The 14755-nt window shown below is 44.1% G+C and overlaps 1 protein-coding gene across 1 annotated transcript; it reads right to left on the bottom strand.

The window, feature by feature from the left end:
• Positions 1-224: 224 nt before the first annotated feature.
• On the bottom strand, positions 225-5277 carry tagln (transgelin). Its single transcript, XM_027019112.2, has 5 exons — positions 5103-5277; positions 2056-2247; positions 1443-1614; positions 1150-1252; positions 225-1017 (listed from the first exon to the last, which is right to left on the bottom strand). The coding sequence occupies exons 2-5, from the start codon at positions 2233-2235 to the stop codon at positions 870-872; spliced, it is 603 nt and encodes a 200-aa protein (XP_026874913.2). The 5' UTR covers positions 2236-2247; positions 5103-5277; the 3' UTR covers positions 225-869.
• Positions 5278-14755: the final 9478 nt, after the last annotated feature.

Raw genomic sequence — 14755 nt, 5'->3', positions numbered from 1 at the left:
ATTTACCTCTGCGTTACACAGTTCTAGTTGTAAGGTGGCATTGACTTTGACATTGTAATAGCCAGCTGTCCGAACATGTGTTTTCAGCCACAGTTAATGTAGGTTGTTGTACTTTCACGCTGCTTTTTCAGCCTTCAAAAGGAAAACGTTTGTCCTTCAGACTTGTTTACTGAAGTAATGGGTCACTGTATGCCGTCTCGTCCCAAGGAATTGAAATGAAGCCATTTTTGAAGTCATTTTTTAATTAGACATAATACAAAAATACAAGGCTGCGTGTTTCTGCTCTCTACATCAGAATCACCCTCACATTTTAGAAACCTGTAATTCCAATCTTACAATAATTTGACTTAGCGTTGATTTATTTACTTGTGTTTTAACTTTCACCACCAAATAGATGTTTGCTAAAGTAATAATGATGACAAGAAGGTAATTGCAATCTATAAAATGTTCCATCATTGAGGGTTTATGTTGTTGTACAATTTGTTAGCAAAAAATTGTGCTTTGTTGGGAACACCAGGGATTAGGCCATAACCAGCGTTAAAATAGTCATGCTCTGTTTTGTCAGTATGGGATTCATTCAACATTGGCAGTTATACAGACATTCATTAAGGCTGGCAGACTTACTTAGCCTTGCAGTAGCGATGCTGGATTAAGTGTTGATTTTTTTTTTTTTCCACTAGCAAAATTACTGTTTTGTTTTTGATATGAGTGGTGTGCGAGTTGTATTACTGGCTCTGCCGTTGGCTTTGTACGTGTTGGGGTTAACTGAGTAAGACTCACTGGAGAGAGGCCCAGATTGGTAGAGGCCGCTGTAGGGGTCGGGGTGTGTATGTGGGATGGGTCGGCTGGGTTTGGGGGCATGATGGGGTTCAGGGGTTCATGATCTGTCTGGGTCTGCCGTAGCCTGTCATTCCAGCTTGGGACGCCCCTTTGTTTGAGCCCATCTGCAAGCCGATAACGCTTTTCCCCGATTTCAGCTGGTCCTCGGAGAAATCCCGGCGGTTCTCCTGTGCTTTCCTAAAGAAGGACACAGAACAGGATTGCAGGACACATCTTCACCCAAAAAAAACCACCGCTATCACAGAGGTGTGTTACATAAGACCTGGAACAGTGTTTGTGTGTGTGATAGGAGGATTTGCCGTGACTCACTTGAAGAACCAGTCTGGGTTTCCACGGAAAGTTCCATCATCCTTAGTGACCGCAATGCTGCCGAGTGCCATCAGCGTTCTCTGCACGGCAGCCAAGTCTTTCCCTTTGAAAACAGAAAAGTATAGTCATTAGTCCAAGATTAGTTCTTAGTCCAAAGTCATTAGTCCAAGACTAGCTGACAAAGTCGGTATTAGCAGAGCCCACAGAAGACATAAACATCTTGGCTCGTTCACGGACCTGCCAGCGTTCGAGACCGATTTCCCGTGTGCTGAGATGTACGCCGATTTCCTCACCTTCCCAGAGGTCGACGGTCTGGAACATGTCGGTTTTGGTCACACCATACACTTCCGCAGCGTTGAGGAACTGGGACACCTGCTCCATCTGTTTGAAGGCCATCGATGAGCTCTGAATCTTCTTCACGGGTTTGTCCGCATGATGCAAACTGTTGATGAGTTCGCTCAAGACCTGAGAGACACCAGGAGAAGGACTTCACACCGCTGCTGATGGACCACAAGGATGAACATCAGTCATGATGAGCCTTCTGCGGCTGTTTAAAGGGTCACTGAACACGTGTGATGCATAATGACGCCCTTTGCAAAGACCTTACTTAACATTAAATCGGCTGATAGAAGGCCGTCATGATCGCAAAGGATGTCATTATGCATTAATAAAGTCCTTACTTAACAAATCAACTGATAGACGCCCATGTGCAGATGCAGCCCTACTGAAGTCACTTTCAGTTTTGCTACTTCTGGTTAATACAATCAGAACAAGCGAGTTATATACTAGTATGCTAACTGGGTCCACAACCCTTATTTCTTTTGAGCCTGCTGACGACCCTACAAGTGTTCTAGCTGCATGAGTCTGCCGTGTCGGCAGTGAAACGAGCGGGACACGGTCACTCACGCATCCGTCCTTCAGCCAGTCCTGGAAGCCTTGCTTGCCCTCAGTGGGTTTGCCCACCCCTGAGCCACACTGGGCCATGATCCACTCAACCAGACGCTGCTCCAGGTCGGGGTCATACTTCCTGTCAATCTTGTCCTGCACCTGACGGCTCAGCCCGTAAGACGGACCCTTGTTGGCCATTCCTCCTGTTCCCTGCGCCGCACAGGGATGAAAACGGAGCTCGTGGTCATGTATGCCGGGGCAAGCGTGCGCATGCCACCTAACCGTGGTTCTTGTGCCAGCTGCTTCTGTTTAAAAGGCATTTGTGGTATTAACCCTGAAATTGGCAGAAGTAAATGTGTGATTGATGATAGAATGGTGTCAGAGTAAAACCCAGGAAGAGGCACTGTCTGCTTATCCACAGTCTGAGGAGTGCTGTAATTTAAGGCTGTTCTCAAAATAAATTTCTCATTTACAACAGCGCAAATTACATTATGAATGTAATGGCTATATAAACACAGATAACTAGCACTGTTAACCTAAAATTTAGCATGCTAGTTTACATTATCCCCAACATTTAAAAGAGCTCTCTGTTAAGAGGGTATCAGATCAGTCACATCGTGAGTGCAGCCCTAGTCGGGCATCTGCTGCTTAAAACAGATGTTACTCTGAACCATAAGCCAATCGCAAAACAGCCAGCAACGTGAACGCAAGCTGCCACAACACAACACAGGCGACATTATCCCACACATCATGCACATAACCAGGTGCGTTCTTGCTAAATCGATCGATCGATCATTTCCAACGTTCTGACATTAAGGCCTTAAGAGCTTTACTCTGAACAGCTTTTCAACCCTTTTTGCATGTAAATATATGAATTTAAGCTCTCAAATTTGAGTGGTTGGTCATATTGAGTTCACTCAAACTGAGCAGCTGTTCAAGGGGAAGCCCCGGGAGCCTGTACAAGCACACTCGTCTGCATCCTAGTTCCGGACACGCGCAGGCAGCAGTACGGTCACCTGGGCTGCCATCTTCACGTCTGGGTACCGCTGCTGTCTGGGCCTGGAGGTCAAAGGTTGCGCAAGATCACACAGGTCAAACCTTCTGGAGCTCGCACAACACAACATAAAAAAACCAAAAAAAAAAACCACGGCCTTCCTGTTTGACTTCCTTGAATGTGTGACGTTTGCCAGTGTGAACACACACAGTTGACATTGTGTAAATCGGCTGATATAAGGAGTCAGGCTGGTGCTGTCTGGGCCAGAAACACCACAGAAACAAGTCCCTCCCTTCCTGTCTGCAGATTAGATTTTGTTTCAGATGTGAACAAGCCCGACTGTTTTACAGAGGTTGCACTGGTGCGTATCTTTAGCTACCTGTGTCCTTGCTGTTCAGTTAGCAGTAGTCTAATATTCTGACTGCTGTGGTTCTCCAGACTGCATGTTCTATACAGATGCAGGTTCTGTATTCTGCACCTTGGTGCTGTGGGTTTCTCTTGCTGTTGGCCACAGGGAAGTAACAGAACACGCCCTGACTCACAACCTGGTGTTCAGTGGAAGCTGTGCAGAGTACAGAGACCATTTCAGTGGTGGGTTTATGTGTATGTGAGAGAGAGAGAGAGAGAAAGTTGAATATTAGAGTATTTTATTGCCTTGTTTTTCTTTTTTTCCCTTTATTTCCGCTGCTGCCATAGTTACAGACTTGGCAGCTGCCAACCATGCTGGGTGGAGGGAAGAAAAAGGCAGGCAGGGAGAGAAACTCTTATCCGGCTGAGATCCTGTGAACCGTGACTGAAAACATGACGTAATGATGCCAGGCGTGGAGTGGGGCGGAACACGGGGGCTTCATCTCCCACAACAGAGCTACCGCTCAAGATCTGCTAGTGCGGCACCACTCTTAGAGAAATGCCCTCCGTCCACGAGTGCCGCGTCAGTTAGAGAGCTGCAGGTCTTCAGAAGGCTTCCTTGATGCTTCAGAGCACATCCTCAAAACCTAGAGACTCTTGTCTTGTTGGCTCTTAACTTTTACGTGTCTTGCTTTCTTGTCCTTCAAAGGACGACCCTGTGTTTATGGGTGGCAGTAAAGATCAGTCCAGCTGACTGAGATGAGTCTTTGGAGGTCTGCTTCTCAAAGCCTGGAGAGTTCCGAAGTTTACTTTGGCCATCTGGTCTGTGTACTACATGTCGGCTAGCGATCGTGTGTGTGTGTGTGTGTGTGTGTGTGTGTGTGTGTGTGTGTGTGTGTGTGCGCGCGCGCGCGCGCGAGCATGCATGCATCTAGTAGACAGTTAAGCATAATGGGCCTCACTGGCAAATTAATTCCCAGTTAAAGGCCTTTTATGGCATTCATTTGATTTGCCTTGTCAGTTCTGTTTTGAAACAGCAGCTGCTGAATCCAGAGAGTGAATCCAATGTCAAAGATCCCAGTGCTGTAATTTCAAAAGTTACATATTTACATATCAGCAGAGGCAGGAGTACAGAGTGTGACGAGTAACATGGCGAGGTTCTTTAGAAATTTGCATCGGGGTAAACTGTTGACTGACATGAGCTTGTAAATTCTTGAACATTAACAATAAGACAGATGGCTTCAGAAGTAAGTATTAACCACAATATAAATTGGAATTTACAGAACTTTTGTTCAACTAGTATAAACAATAAGGCAAGAAATCTAACATTGTCACCTTTTCCTACCAGTCTAAGAATATAAGGTAGAATATTTTAAACCATTAGGTGATGCATTTTTCATACTATCTACGTAATGTTCATGTTTAAAACCGTAGCTGTATCTTCAAAGGAACTGGAACACACCACATCCTAGCACAGCCTGGCATCAGAGACCATTCTGAACAGAGACTTGGTACGAACTAGCCCGCAGCAGAAAAACTCAACATGAAGACTTGATACTTCGAGATTCCAACAGACGGGTGTCAGCCCCAACATAAAGCCTTAACAATAATGAATGTCTTTAAATCCCCCAGGGCATTAACCATGGTGCCTGAGAAAGTTGAAAAACGTTGCCCACATTCGCTCAGACATCTTTCAGTGGGAGGATAGGAAACGCATACTCACTGTGGGTAAGGGTTAGGGTGAAGATCCGTTCCTCAGCACGGTCAGGAAGACGTGTGTGTTTGCAAGTGTGCGTGCGTGGGTGTCCGGGCGCGTCCGTTTTATGCAAACCCCGGAGTCCTCCCTCCGAGACGAGCGCACTCGGAAGAGTGGCAATGACTTCACCAGTGGAGAACTAGCAACAGACAGCGCCCGCGGACAGAGAGCGAGTGAGAGGAGAGGAAACTTTGACCGTATAAGGACATGGGCTTTTTCTCTGGACCTTCCTCTCTTGCGCTCTCTCCCTCCCACTGTCCATCCCTTGCCCTGCCCTTTTTTCCTGCTCTTTCTTTCCTCCTCTGCTGAAGAAGGGAGCCCTTATTTGGGAAGACGCTGGGAAGTGGAGAGGATTCCGGCCAAGAACCTTCTGGTTCGGTCAGGGGGAAGAATTCTCCAAATACCTCACCGCACCACTTCATCGGCTCGGGCCAGGGAGGAACAGAGAGGGGAGCAGGCATGCAGGCCTCGAGATGGACAAAGTGTTAGGAAGTGTTAGGAAGAGACGGGAACGAAGACGGAACGGCCACTGGCTCAAAAAGAACTGGACAAAAAACACCTCATAGGTTTAATGACAGCCGAGTGACTTCAGAAGTTAAAAGTCACCCTTCTACAATGGAGAGGGTGACTAGGAAGGAAAGATGTCAGCAGACAAGTATGTGCAGAAGAAATACGGTTTGCTTTAGAGAGGATGACGGAGAAGGAAGGAGTGCAGCCAGGGGAGAGTGTTGTAGACAGAAGCGAGATTAATTTGACTTCTCCTCCACAGCACTAACAAACCCTTTTATGTACACAACACTCCACCCACAGCATGAGTGCAAATGATTAAGGTACAGAAGACTTGCAAACACTTATGATCTGCTGGGGGCCAGATCACCCAGGAGCAGGCCGCACTGAGCCCAAAGACACAGGAAAGCTTTTGCACAGGGATGCCTGCATTTCATCTTTGGCTACATGGGAAACACAGCAACTGTGGTCATAAGCAGGACAGCTTTTACACAAATACTTACCTGAAAGATGAACCGTCATCCAGAAATAGTTCTCAGTAGACATTTACAAAATCCCAATTTAGGTCAAAATGTTACAGGCAAATTTGCATCATGGAAACGTACAAATTATGATTTTTGGTCTATGCATCTTTTTAAAGACAAGCAATATTTTAAAAAAGTGAAGTGTAAATAACAAAGTTATTGTTCACCTGTTAGTTCTTAATTAAAAGTTCAATGTAACTGATATTCATTTCTCTGGTGAATATATCTTGATAGCCAAAAAGCTATCAGTATAGTATATGCTTTTAATAGACTAACAGCAACAGGCCCAAGTTTGTTTAATAACTGAAAAAAAAACAAAGAAAACCAAAATATGTAATTCCAGTGTCATTTTCTATAAAACTGACATGTTGACTTATTTTATTCATAGAAATCCAGACTTTAGCTAGCTAACATTAGCTAAATCTTAGTTGCCTAACTAACTATCAAGTTGTACGTATACGTCTTGACGATGCTTCCAGCACGGTGAAGAGGGAGGCTGGGCTTTTCCCCTCCGGCTCAGGCCGTGTAATGTTACGTAAAGCGATCCATCTGTCTGCAGAGCAGGACGGTCATTGCTTTTCCAGACAGTTCTGCTTCTGAAACTGCTTATCTAGAACTATGGGGCTCCGGCTTTCAGATGGGTGACACACACACAAAAAAGTGTTTTCTCTCTTCTTTTTTTTTTTCCTTTTTCTGATTTGCCAAATAAATTTGTTCATCATTTACAAAAGTCTGATCTGACTTTCATTTGCTTTTGATTTAAACATAAACAGTTGAAATATTGACCAATTATGGACGGAACTAAAGATCAGTTACAACAAACTTAATCTGAACAAAAATGCTAATGTTTATTTATCAGGCAGATCGAAACGGACCAGGACGGCCTTAAAATAGACCAAAAATGGCACCTTTTTATAGACCTGTCTAAGTCAGGCAAGCAAAGGCTAAGGCCAAAGCAGAACTTCAGGAGCATGAAACATAACATCTGTAATATATCATGAAACATAGAGTATGACTGTATGTAATGCTGTAGAGCAGCTGAAACTTGCAGGGAGCTTTGGGATAAACGGAATGTCTCGTAACAATAAATATGAGGGTCTTCTCCTCCAGTGCAGTCCTCACTGGCGCAATCTTGGCAGATATTTTGTAAACGGGCTTGTTTGACATGAGAGGTCTTTTTTCTTTTTCAGGCTTCTGTGCTGCAAATGCAGGACACATGGAACAAGTTAAGACTATTTGCTCTGTAGACCAGAAGGCTGATCAAAGACGATACATTGTTCAGTACTTCAATTCAGTACCTTTTTCTTTTGTCTTCTTCTCCCTAATAAATATTAAACATATAAGACAACTGGCTGTTTAGTAACGTGCTTACTTTTATTTTAAAAGGATTACAATACAATTCGATTGCACCCCAGTGCTGCTGAATTTTCAGTTGCGGGGCCAGTGGAAATTTGAATGATGATGTGTGCTTTACTTCAAAGAGCAAGAAACAATTTTGCAGCCATTTCCTGTTTCAGAATGTTCCCTGTATGATCTGCATGGGATAAGCGGTAGATTGTTAAGACGCTTGCAGCCAGAGGGGAATGTCGAGAGTAAATCTCTGAAGGCTATCCTTCTCTGAGTGCTACCCAGAACACTCATGAATATTAGGATTATTCAAAGTGCACTTCGGGAAATTTGCTTTGGCTGGTCAGCGAACTAGAATGTTCTCTCTCTCTCTCTCTCTCTCTCTCTCTCTCTCTCTCTCTCTCTCTCTCTCGCTCGCATTCTTATTGTTGTCATTCTCCTTCTTCCTTCCTCCCCCCCTTTCTCTCTCTCTCTCTCTCTCTCTCTCTCTCTCTCTCTCTCACTCACACAACCACACACACATGTTGTGATTCTCATGCCGGATCCCGTAAGGTCACAGTGAGTAACCTTAGATCAAAATATTTAGTGTCTAAAGCCTCACAAAGCCAAAGAAAATCATAATCATAAACAAAATTGTGTTATGTAATGTTGGAATCATGTATGCCCTCTGCTGCATCACTGCATAATGGCAGATATCTCGCTATCTAACCAGCAGAAAAAATTCACTGCAGTGGCCCAGTGGCCTGCCACAGTAAGGAACTGAGAGTACCCAGATCAGTTCCAGTTATCAGCAGGGACCCCACTGCAGACAAGCACCACTCTTCACTACTATTGTTCACAATAGAGTAAAGTGCTACTGTGCACCATATTAAAGTGTTACTGTTCACCAGATTGTGTCTGTAGAAGCTATTTTTTTTAAAGTTTGTATACATATTTTTTGTATTTCCTGTTTGTATCTTAATAAAGAGAGTGACAAAAAAAAGAAAATAAAATGTTTATATATATATATATATATATATATATATATATATAATTTTTTTTTGGGGGGGGGCATATATTCATGGAACACTAAGTGGATGGTCCTCACCCTTTGACCTTTGGTACTTCTTGCTTGGTTGCCCTTTCACCCTCTCCGTTCAGACCACAGAGTGTTGGTGTCTGGAAGAAGTTGAGGCAGTGTGGTCTGCGGGGAGGAGACAATAGCCTATATATATATATATATATATATATTAGAGAGAGAGAGAGAGAGAGAGAGAGAGAGAGAGAGAGAGAGAGAGAGAGAGAGAGAGAGAGCAAGTGAAGGAGACGGGCGCGAGAGCGGAGAGAACCAATCGGTGTGAGCCAAGCTGGGGCAACATTCCGGGCTGAGCGCCAGGTGTGAGAAAACACCATCACCGCCAGGTCACAGCACCCAACCACAGGAGGTGAAAATGAGAGAGAGAGAGAGAGAGAGAGAGAGAGAGAGAGAGAGAGAGAGAGAGAGAGAGAGAGAGAGAGAGAGAGAGAGAGAGAGAGAGAGAGAGAGAGAGAGAGAGAGAGAGAGAGAGCTCCCAGTCCCAGAGCATCCTGCTGAAAAATGGAGAGGAGAAGAAGCCAGCTGCGGGGATTCTTGGTGATCATGTTTTATTTTGTTTGTTTAGTAACACTCAGAGAGTAAAAAGGAGGTTCTGTGTCATATTCCTGACTCCCAATCCCTTCCTCTAATCCCAGACCCAGTGGAAGTGTGACACTCCCATTTAATTATTCACACTTGCTTAAAGGTAACTCTCATTGAAAATGTCTTGTTGCTATTGTTGCTAATGCAACAGTTTCAGTCAAAAACGTCATTCACATAAAGTAAAACACCCAGTATGACCACACACCCAGTATGATCGCACACCCAGTATGATCACCCAGTATGATCACACACCCATTATGACCACACACCCAGTATGTTCAACCTAGTATGATCACACACCTTGGCTGATGTTCTGTTTGTTCCCCTGTTTAGTTTCACTTAGAGTTACAAACTTAAACGTAAATGTAACAGTTATTGAATTTGAAGTCAACCTGCTGCAGGCCTTGTTCACACCAGTCACCATTACAAACACTGTTTCAGAGGAATATGAGGTCAGTTTCTCTTTCAGAGTTATCACTTTTCTAAAGGAGAGGTAAGGGCACAGATGGAACTGGGATCTTATAGAGGATCTTATGAAAGATCTATTTTTCATTATTTTTACGTCAGTACTCTTAAGATATGAAACAGTATTGGGTGTGCATTACTACACATTACTATTACTACTACATTAAAACATTCATTTTTAATTTCTTAAACATTAACACACAACAGAAATTCCTACTCCACAATTTGACCCCCAGCCATCATTCTTTAGTTAATTAACCTGTTCGTATATATTAACAAACTATGAGCAAGTATGACATATATTTAGATATCTAAAAACAGTCGTGTAAAAACAATTACAATGGTGCATAAAACCTTTACTAAAGCCTTAACACTTTATCAACATATTCATCAGGATTTATTTTTATTAAATCGGGATTATTTTGGATTTAGTTATAGTTGCACTGAAAGGCCAAATCCAATTGATCTGTGCTATTAATAACAGTTACTATCGCCATCTATTGGGCATTTAAAAAAACTGCAATTTACGAAAACTTGATGCATGAAACATTAGTTCAAATTAATTTGTTTTATAATAGCACTCTATTACATACAAGAAGTCGAATTGACAATTCAATGATCCTATTATAAATTCTGTGTTAGGATTCATAAATCTAAATATTTACATTTAGAGCGTTTATCTGATGCTTTTATCCAAAGCGACTTAAAATTATGACTGAGTACAACTTGAGTCATTGAGGGTTAAGGGTCTTGCTCAGGGGCCCAACAGTGGCAGTTGTGGGACTTGAACTGGCAACCTTCTGATTACTAGTCAAGTACCTTTACCACTTGTAATAAAGCGAATTTATTGTAACCATTTATTGGAATTATTATTTTCATTTTCAGAATTTAATCAAATTCAAAAGAGAAAATACATTTGGATTAGATTAGGGAAGATAGTCTGGATAATCTGGATAGTCTGGATAGTCTAAATAGTCTGAATAGTTAGGATAATCTGGATAATGTGGATAGTCTGAATAGTCTGGATAATATGGATAATCTGGATAGTCTGAATAGTCTGGATAATCTGGATAGTCTAAATAGTCTGGATAATATGGATAATATGGATAGTCTGAATAGTCTGGATAATATGGATAATATGGATAGTCTGAATAGTCTGGATAATCTGGATAATCTGGATAGTCCGAATAGTCTGGATAATATGGATAATCTGGATAGTCAGCAAATACCAAAGACTAAATTCTACATTTAGATTTTGCTTTGAAGCTGGAAAAGCCTTTTCTTAAGTCTTAACTGCCACCATCACTTTAAATGACATCAAATCTTATTACCAAGTATTTGTTTGTAAATATATATATTAACCACCAGGGGGTGGTAAAGTACAATTTATTTTGTTCGAAAGCTGAACATTATATTGCCTCAATTTTATTTATTTATTTATTTGCGATAGATAACCTGGAACTATCTGGAATAAAGAAATAAACTGAATTTGTAATCATGGACCCTTTATAGGACAGAATGGAATAATAGAAGAAGATGAAAAAATTCTTCTGAGCACCTGAAGGTGCAGCCTGAGTAGCTTGTTCAAGATGGACAAAAACAGAAAAAAGAAAATGAGATTTCAAGAGCCAACATATGGGAGGAGTGGAGAGAAATATGCTCGGTGCTGTTACCTTGGAAACGCAGCTGTTTCAGTTATGACCTCCACATACTTCCAGCACAAGCCTTGATCTGGCCTGCAATCCTTCCAACTGATCTGAAGTCTGTGACAAGTGTAGAAAGAATACAGAACATATGAACAAATACACAAGCACTGAACCCTGGTCAGCAGTGCCACACCTCAGTGGGATGAGCAAAAGGGGTCAAGGGAATTCCTGGAGAGCCTGGGTCAAGAGTGGGTGTGGCTGAATGGAGGGGGCGTGGTGAATGCCCCCAGCTAGACACCTACACACCACGCCAGGGGCAGAAGGGCGGAGGGCAGGGAAGGACCTGTGGAGGTGCAGGTAGAAGGTTGAGGTTGGATGAGCCGCGGGGTGTCCGAGATCAGCAGCCACCTCACAGGAGGAAAAAGGTGATTCTTTTTGTGTGAAAGCACATAAAGGATTTACTCCACCCATCCAGTGAAGAAAGCTAAATGACACACACTAAACAACACATGTTGAGGATCAACAGAAGTGTTCTGAGAAGGTCACGTGATGTTCGTCGGTGCATCTGCAGTCTGATGTTGCTAAGTGACGACTCCTGGAAGTGACGAGTCCCGGCAGCTCCTGGATGGTTGCCGTTGGAACACAGTGATCAACTTTTAGGGGGTTTTGAGGATTTAACATTGTGCTGAAAGTCAAAGGCTTTCCACTATGCCAGACACGACACAATAACATCACTAAACAATCTTTAGTGGTCATCTTGCTAAGCAAAATGATGTAAACAACAGACTGCATAAGGGGCTTGAAGGTACAACCAGACAAGTAACTACACCCAGGCCTGAAGCTACACCCAGGCACGAAGCTACAACCAGACATGTACCTACACCCAGCCCCGAAGCTACACCCAGGCACGAAGCTACAACCAGACATGTACCTACACCCAGGCCCGAAGCTACACCCAGGCACGAAGCTACAACCAGACATGTACCTACACCCAGGCCCAAAGCTACACCCAGGCACGAAGCTACAACCAGACATGTACCTACACCCAGGCCCGAAGCTACACCCAGGCACGAAGCTACAACCAGACATGTAACTACACCCAGGCCCGAAGCTATACCCAGGCACGAAGCTACAACCAGACATGTACCTACACCCAGCTCCGAAGCTACACCCAGGCACAAAGCTACAACCAGACATGTACCTACACCCAGCCCCGAAGCTACACCCAGGCACAAAGCTACAACCAGACATGTACCTACACCCAGGCCCGAAGCTACACTCAGGCACGAAGCTACAACCAGACATGTACCTACACCCAGCCCCGAAGCTACACCCAGGCACAAAGCTACAACCAGACATGTACCTACACCCAGGCCCGAAGCTACACCCAGGCACAAACCTACAACCAGACATGTACCTACACCCAGCTCCGAAGCTACACCCAGGCCTGAAGCTACACCCAGGCACGAAGCTACAACCAGACATGTACCTACACCCAGGCCCGAAGCTACACCCAGGCACGAAGCTACAACCAGACATGTACCTACACCCAGGCCCGAAGCTACACCCAGGCATGTACCTACACCCAGGCCTGAAGCTACACCCAGCCCCGAAGCTACACCCAGGCACAAAGCTACACCCAGACATGTACCTACACCCAGGCCTGAAGCTACACCCAGGCATGTAAAGACACAGTAACACACTAGCCTCTGTATCAGGGGGTGACTGTCTCCATCACACTGCCTTCCTTTTCAGGGAGTCTCTGTCACATTGTCTTCTCATTTAGGGGTGAGTGTCTCACTGTCCTCAACTTAGGGGAGCACACCTGTGTGCTTCACACACCCCGTGTGTCCTCCCATATCACCCACCCCTCATCCAGGGTCCCTCACGCCCCTGACCATGGGAGGTCACACGGGGTGATGGTCTTCATCACACTTTAAGGCTTTAAGGTCTTAAGATGCCAGAATCTCCAGGCTTCAATGTGCTTACATTTATACATGTCATTTACTGACCAGTCCTTCTTCCAAAGTGATGAAACAACCCGTCACAGACTGGACCATCTTTGACCAACTGTAGATTAAAATGTTGTTACGGTAGTTGCGGTTTCGGTTTAATCCTCGGTTTAGTTTCATTTAGTTTGGTTTGGTTGTTTGTTGAAATGGAAACTGCAGAACAACATGGATATACTTTTCTAAAGTTGTTTTTCCAGGATTCTTATAAAAATACAAACCCACAAACTGCTGACACTACTGAGACACATTGCTTATTAACTGTCAGTTAATAAGCAATGTGTATCTTTAGTCTCAAATTCAGACAAAAATCTGCTGTGTAGAATTTACAACCAATGCATTATTCTAAGAATAATGGAATTTACAAAGTGATATTTATAGTCTAGAGTCCTGCACAGTTTAGTTCTGTGTAGTTTAGAGTCCTGCACAGTCTAGAGTCCTGCACAGTTTAGTTCTGTGTAGTTTAGAGTCCTGCACAGTCTAGAGTCTTGCACAGTTTAGTTCTGTGTAGTTTAGAGTCCTGCACAGTCTAGAGTCCTGCACAGTCAAGTCCTATACAGTTTAGTCCTGTGTAATTTAGAGTCCTGCACAGTCAAGTCCTGTACAGTCTAGAGTCCTGCACAGTTTAGTTCTGTGTAGTTTAGAGTCCTGCACAGTCTAGAGTCCTGCACAGTTGAGTCCTGCACAGACGAGTCCTGCACACTTTAGTTCTGCGTAGGTTAGAGTCCTGCACAGTCTAGAGTCCTGCACAGTTGAGTCCTGTACAGACGAGTCCTGCACAGTTTAGTTCTGTGTAGTTTAGAGTCCTGCACAGTCTAGAGTCCTGCACAGTTTAGTTCTGTGTAGTTTAGAGTCCTGTACAGTCTAGAGTCCTGCACAGTTTAGTTCTGTGTAGTTTAGAGTCCTGCACAGTCTAGACTCCTCCACAGTCGGGTCCTGTACAGTCTAGAGTCCTGCACAGTTTAGTTCTGTGTAGTTTAGAGTCCTGCACAGTCTAGAGTCCTGCACAGTTGAGTCCTGCACAGACGAGTCCTGCACACTTTAGTTCTGCGTAGGTTAGAGTCCTACACAGTCTAGAGTCCTGCACAGTTGAGTCCTGTACAGACAAGTCCTGCAGTTTACTTCTGCGTAGTTTAGAGTCCTGCACAGTTGAGTCCTGCACAGACGAGTCCTGCATACTTTAGTTCTGCGTAGGTTAGAGTCCTGCACAGTCTAGAGTCCTGCACAGTTGAGTCCTGTACAGACAAGTCCTGTACAGTTTACTTCTGCGTAGTTTAGAGTCCTGGAGATGCCCAGACCTGGAGTTGCCCAGCCCTGGAGATACCCAACCCTGGAAATGCCCACATCTGGAGGTGCCCACATCTGGAGATGCTCAGACCTGGAGATGCCCAGACCTGGAGGTGCCCACATCTGGAGGTGCCCAGACCTGGAGGAGCCCAGCTCTGCAGAACAAAGCTCGAGCCGT

Source organism: Electrophorus electricus, chromosome 7, assembly GCF_013358815.1.
Source record: "Electrophorus electricus isolate fEleEle1 chromosome 7, fEleEle1.pri, whole genome shotgun sequence".
Taxonomy (NCBI): domain Eukaryota; kingdom Metazoa; phylum Chordata; class Actinopteri; order Gymnotiformes; family Gymnotidae; genus Electrophorus; species Electrophorus electricus.
The sequence above is the reverse complement of the archived record's forward strand: the minus strand, read 5'-3'. Positions and strand labels throughout refer to the sequence as shown.

Bases quoted from the DNA above. Each gene is read 5' to 3' on its own strand.
- tagln (XM_027019112.2), bottom strand. From the start codon at position 2,235: ATGGCCAACAAGGGTCCGTCTTACGGGCTGAGCCGTCAGGTGCAGGAC. The intron at 1,615-2,055 runs GTGAGTGACCGT...GGTGTCTCTCAG, and splicing joins ACTGGCTGAAGGACGGATGC to GTCTTGAGCGAACTCATCAA. The intron at 1,253-1,442 runs GTGAGGAAATCG...CTGTTTTCAAAG, and splicing joins GACCGTCGACCTCTGGGAAG to GGAAAGACTTGGCTGCCGTG.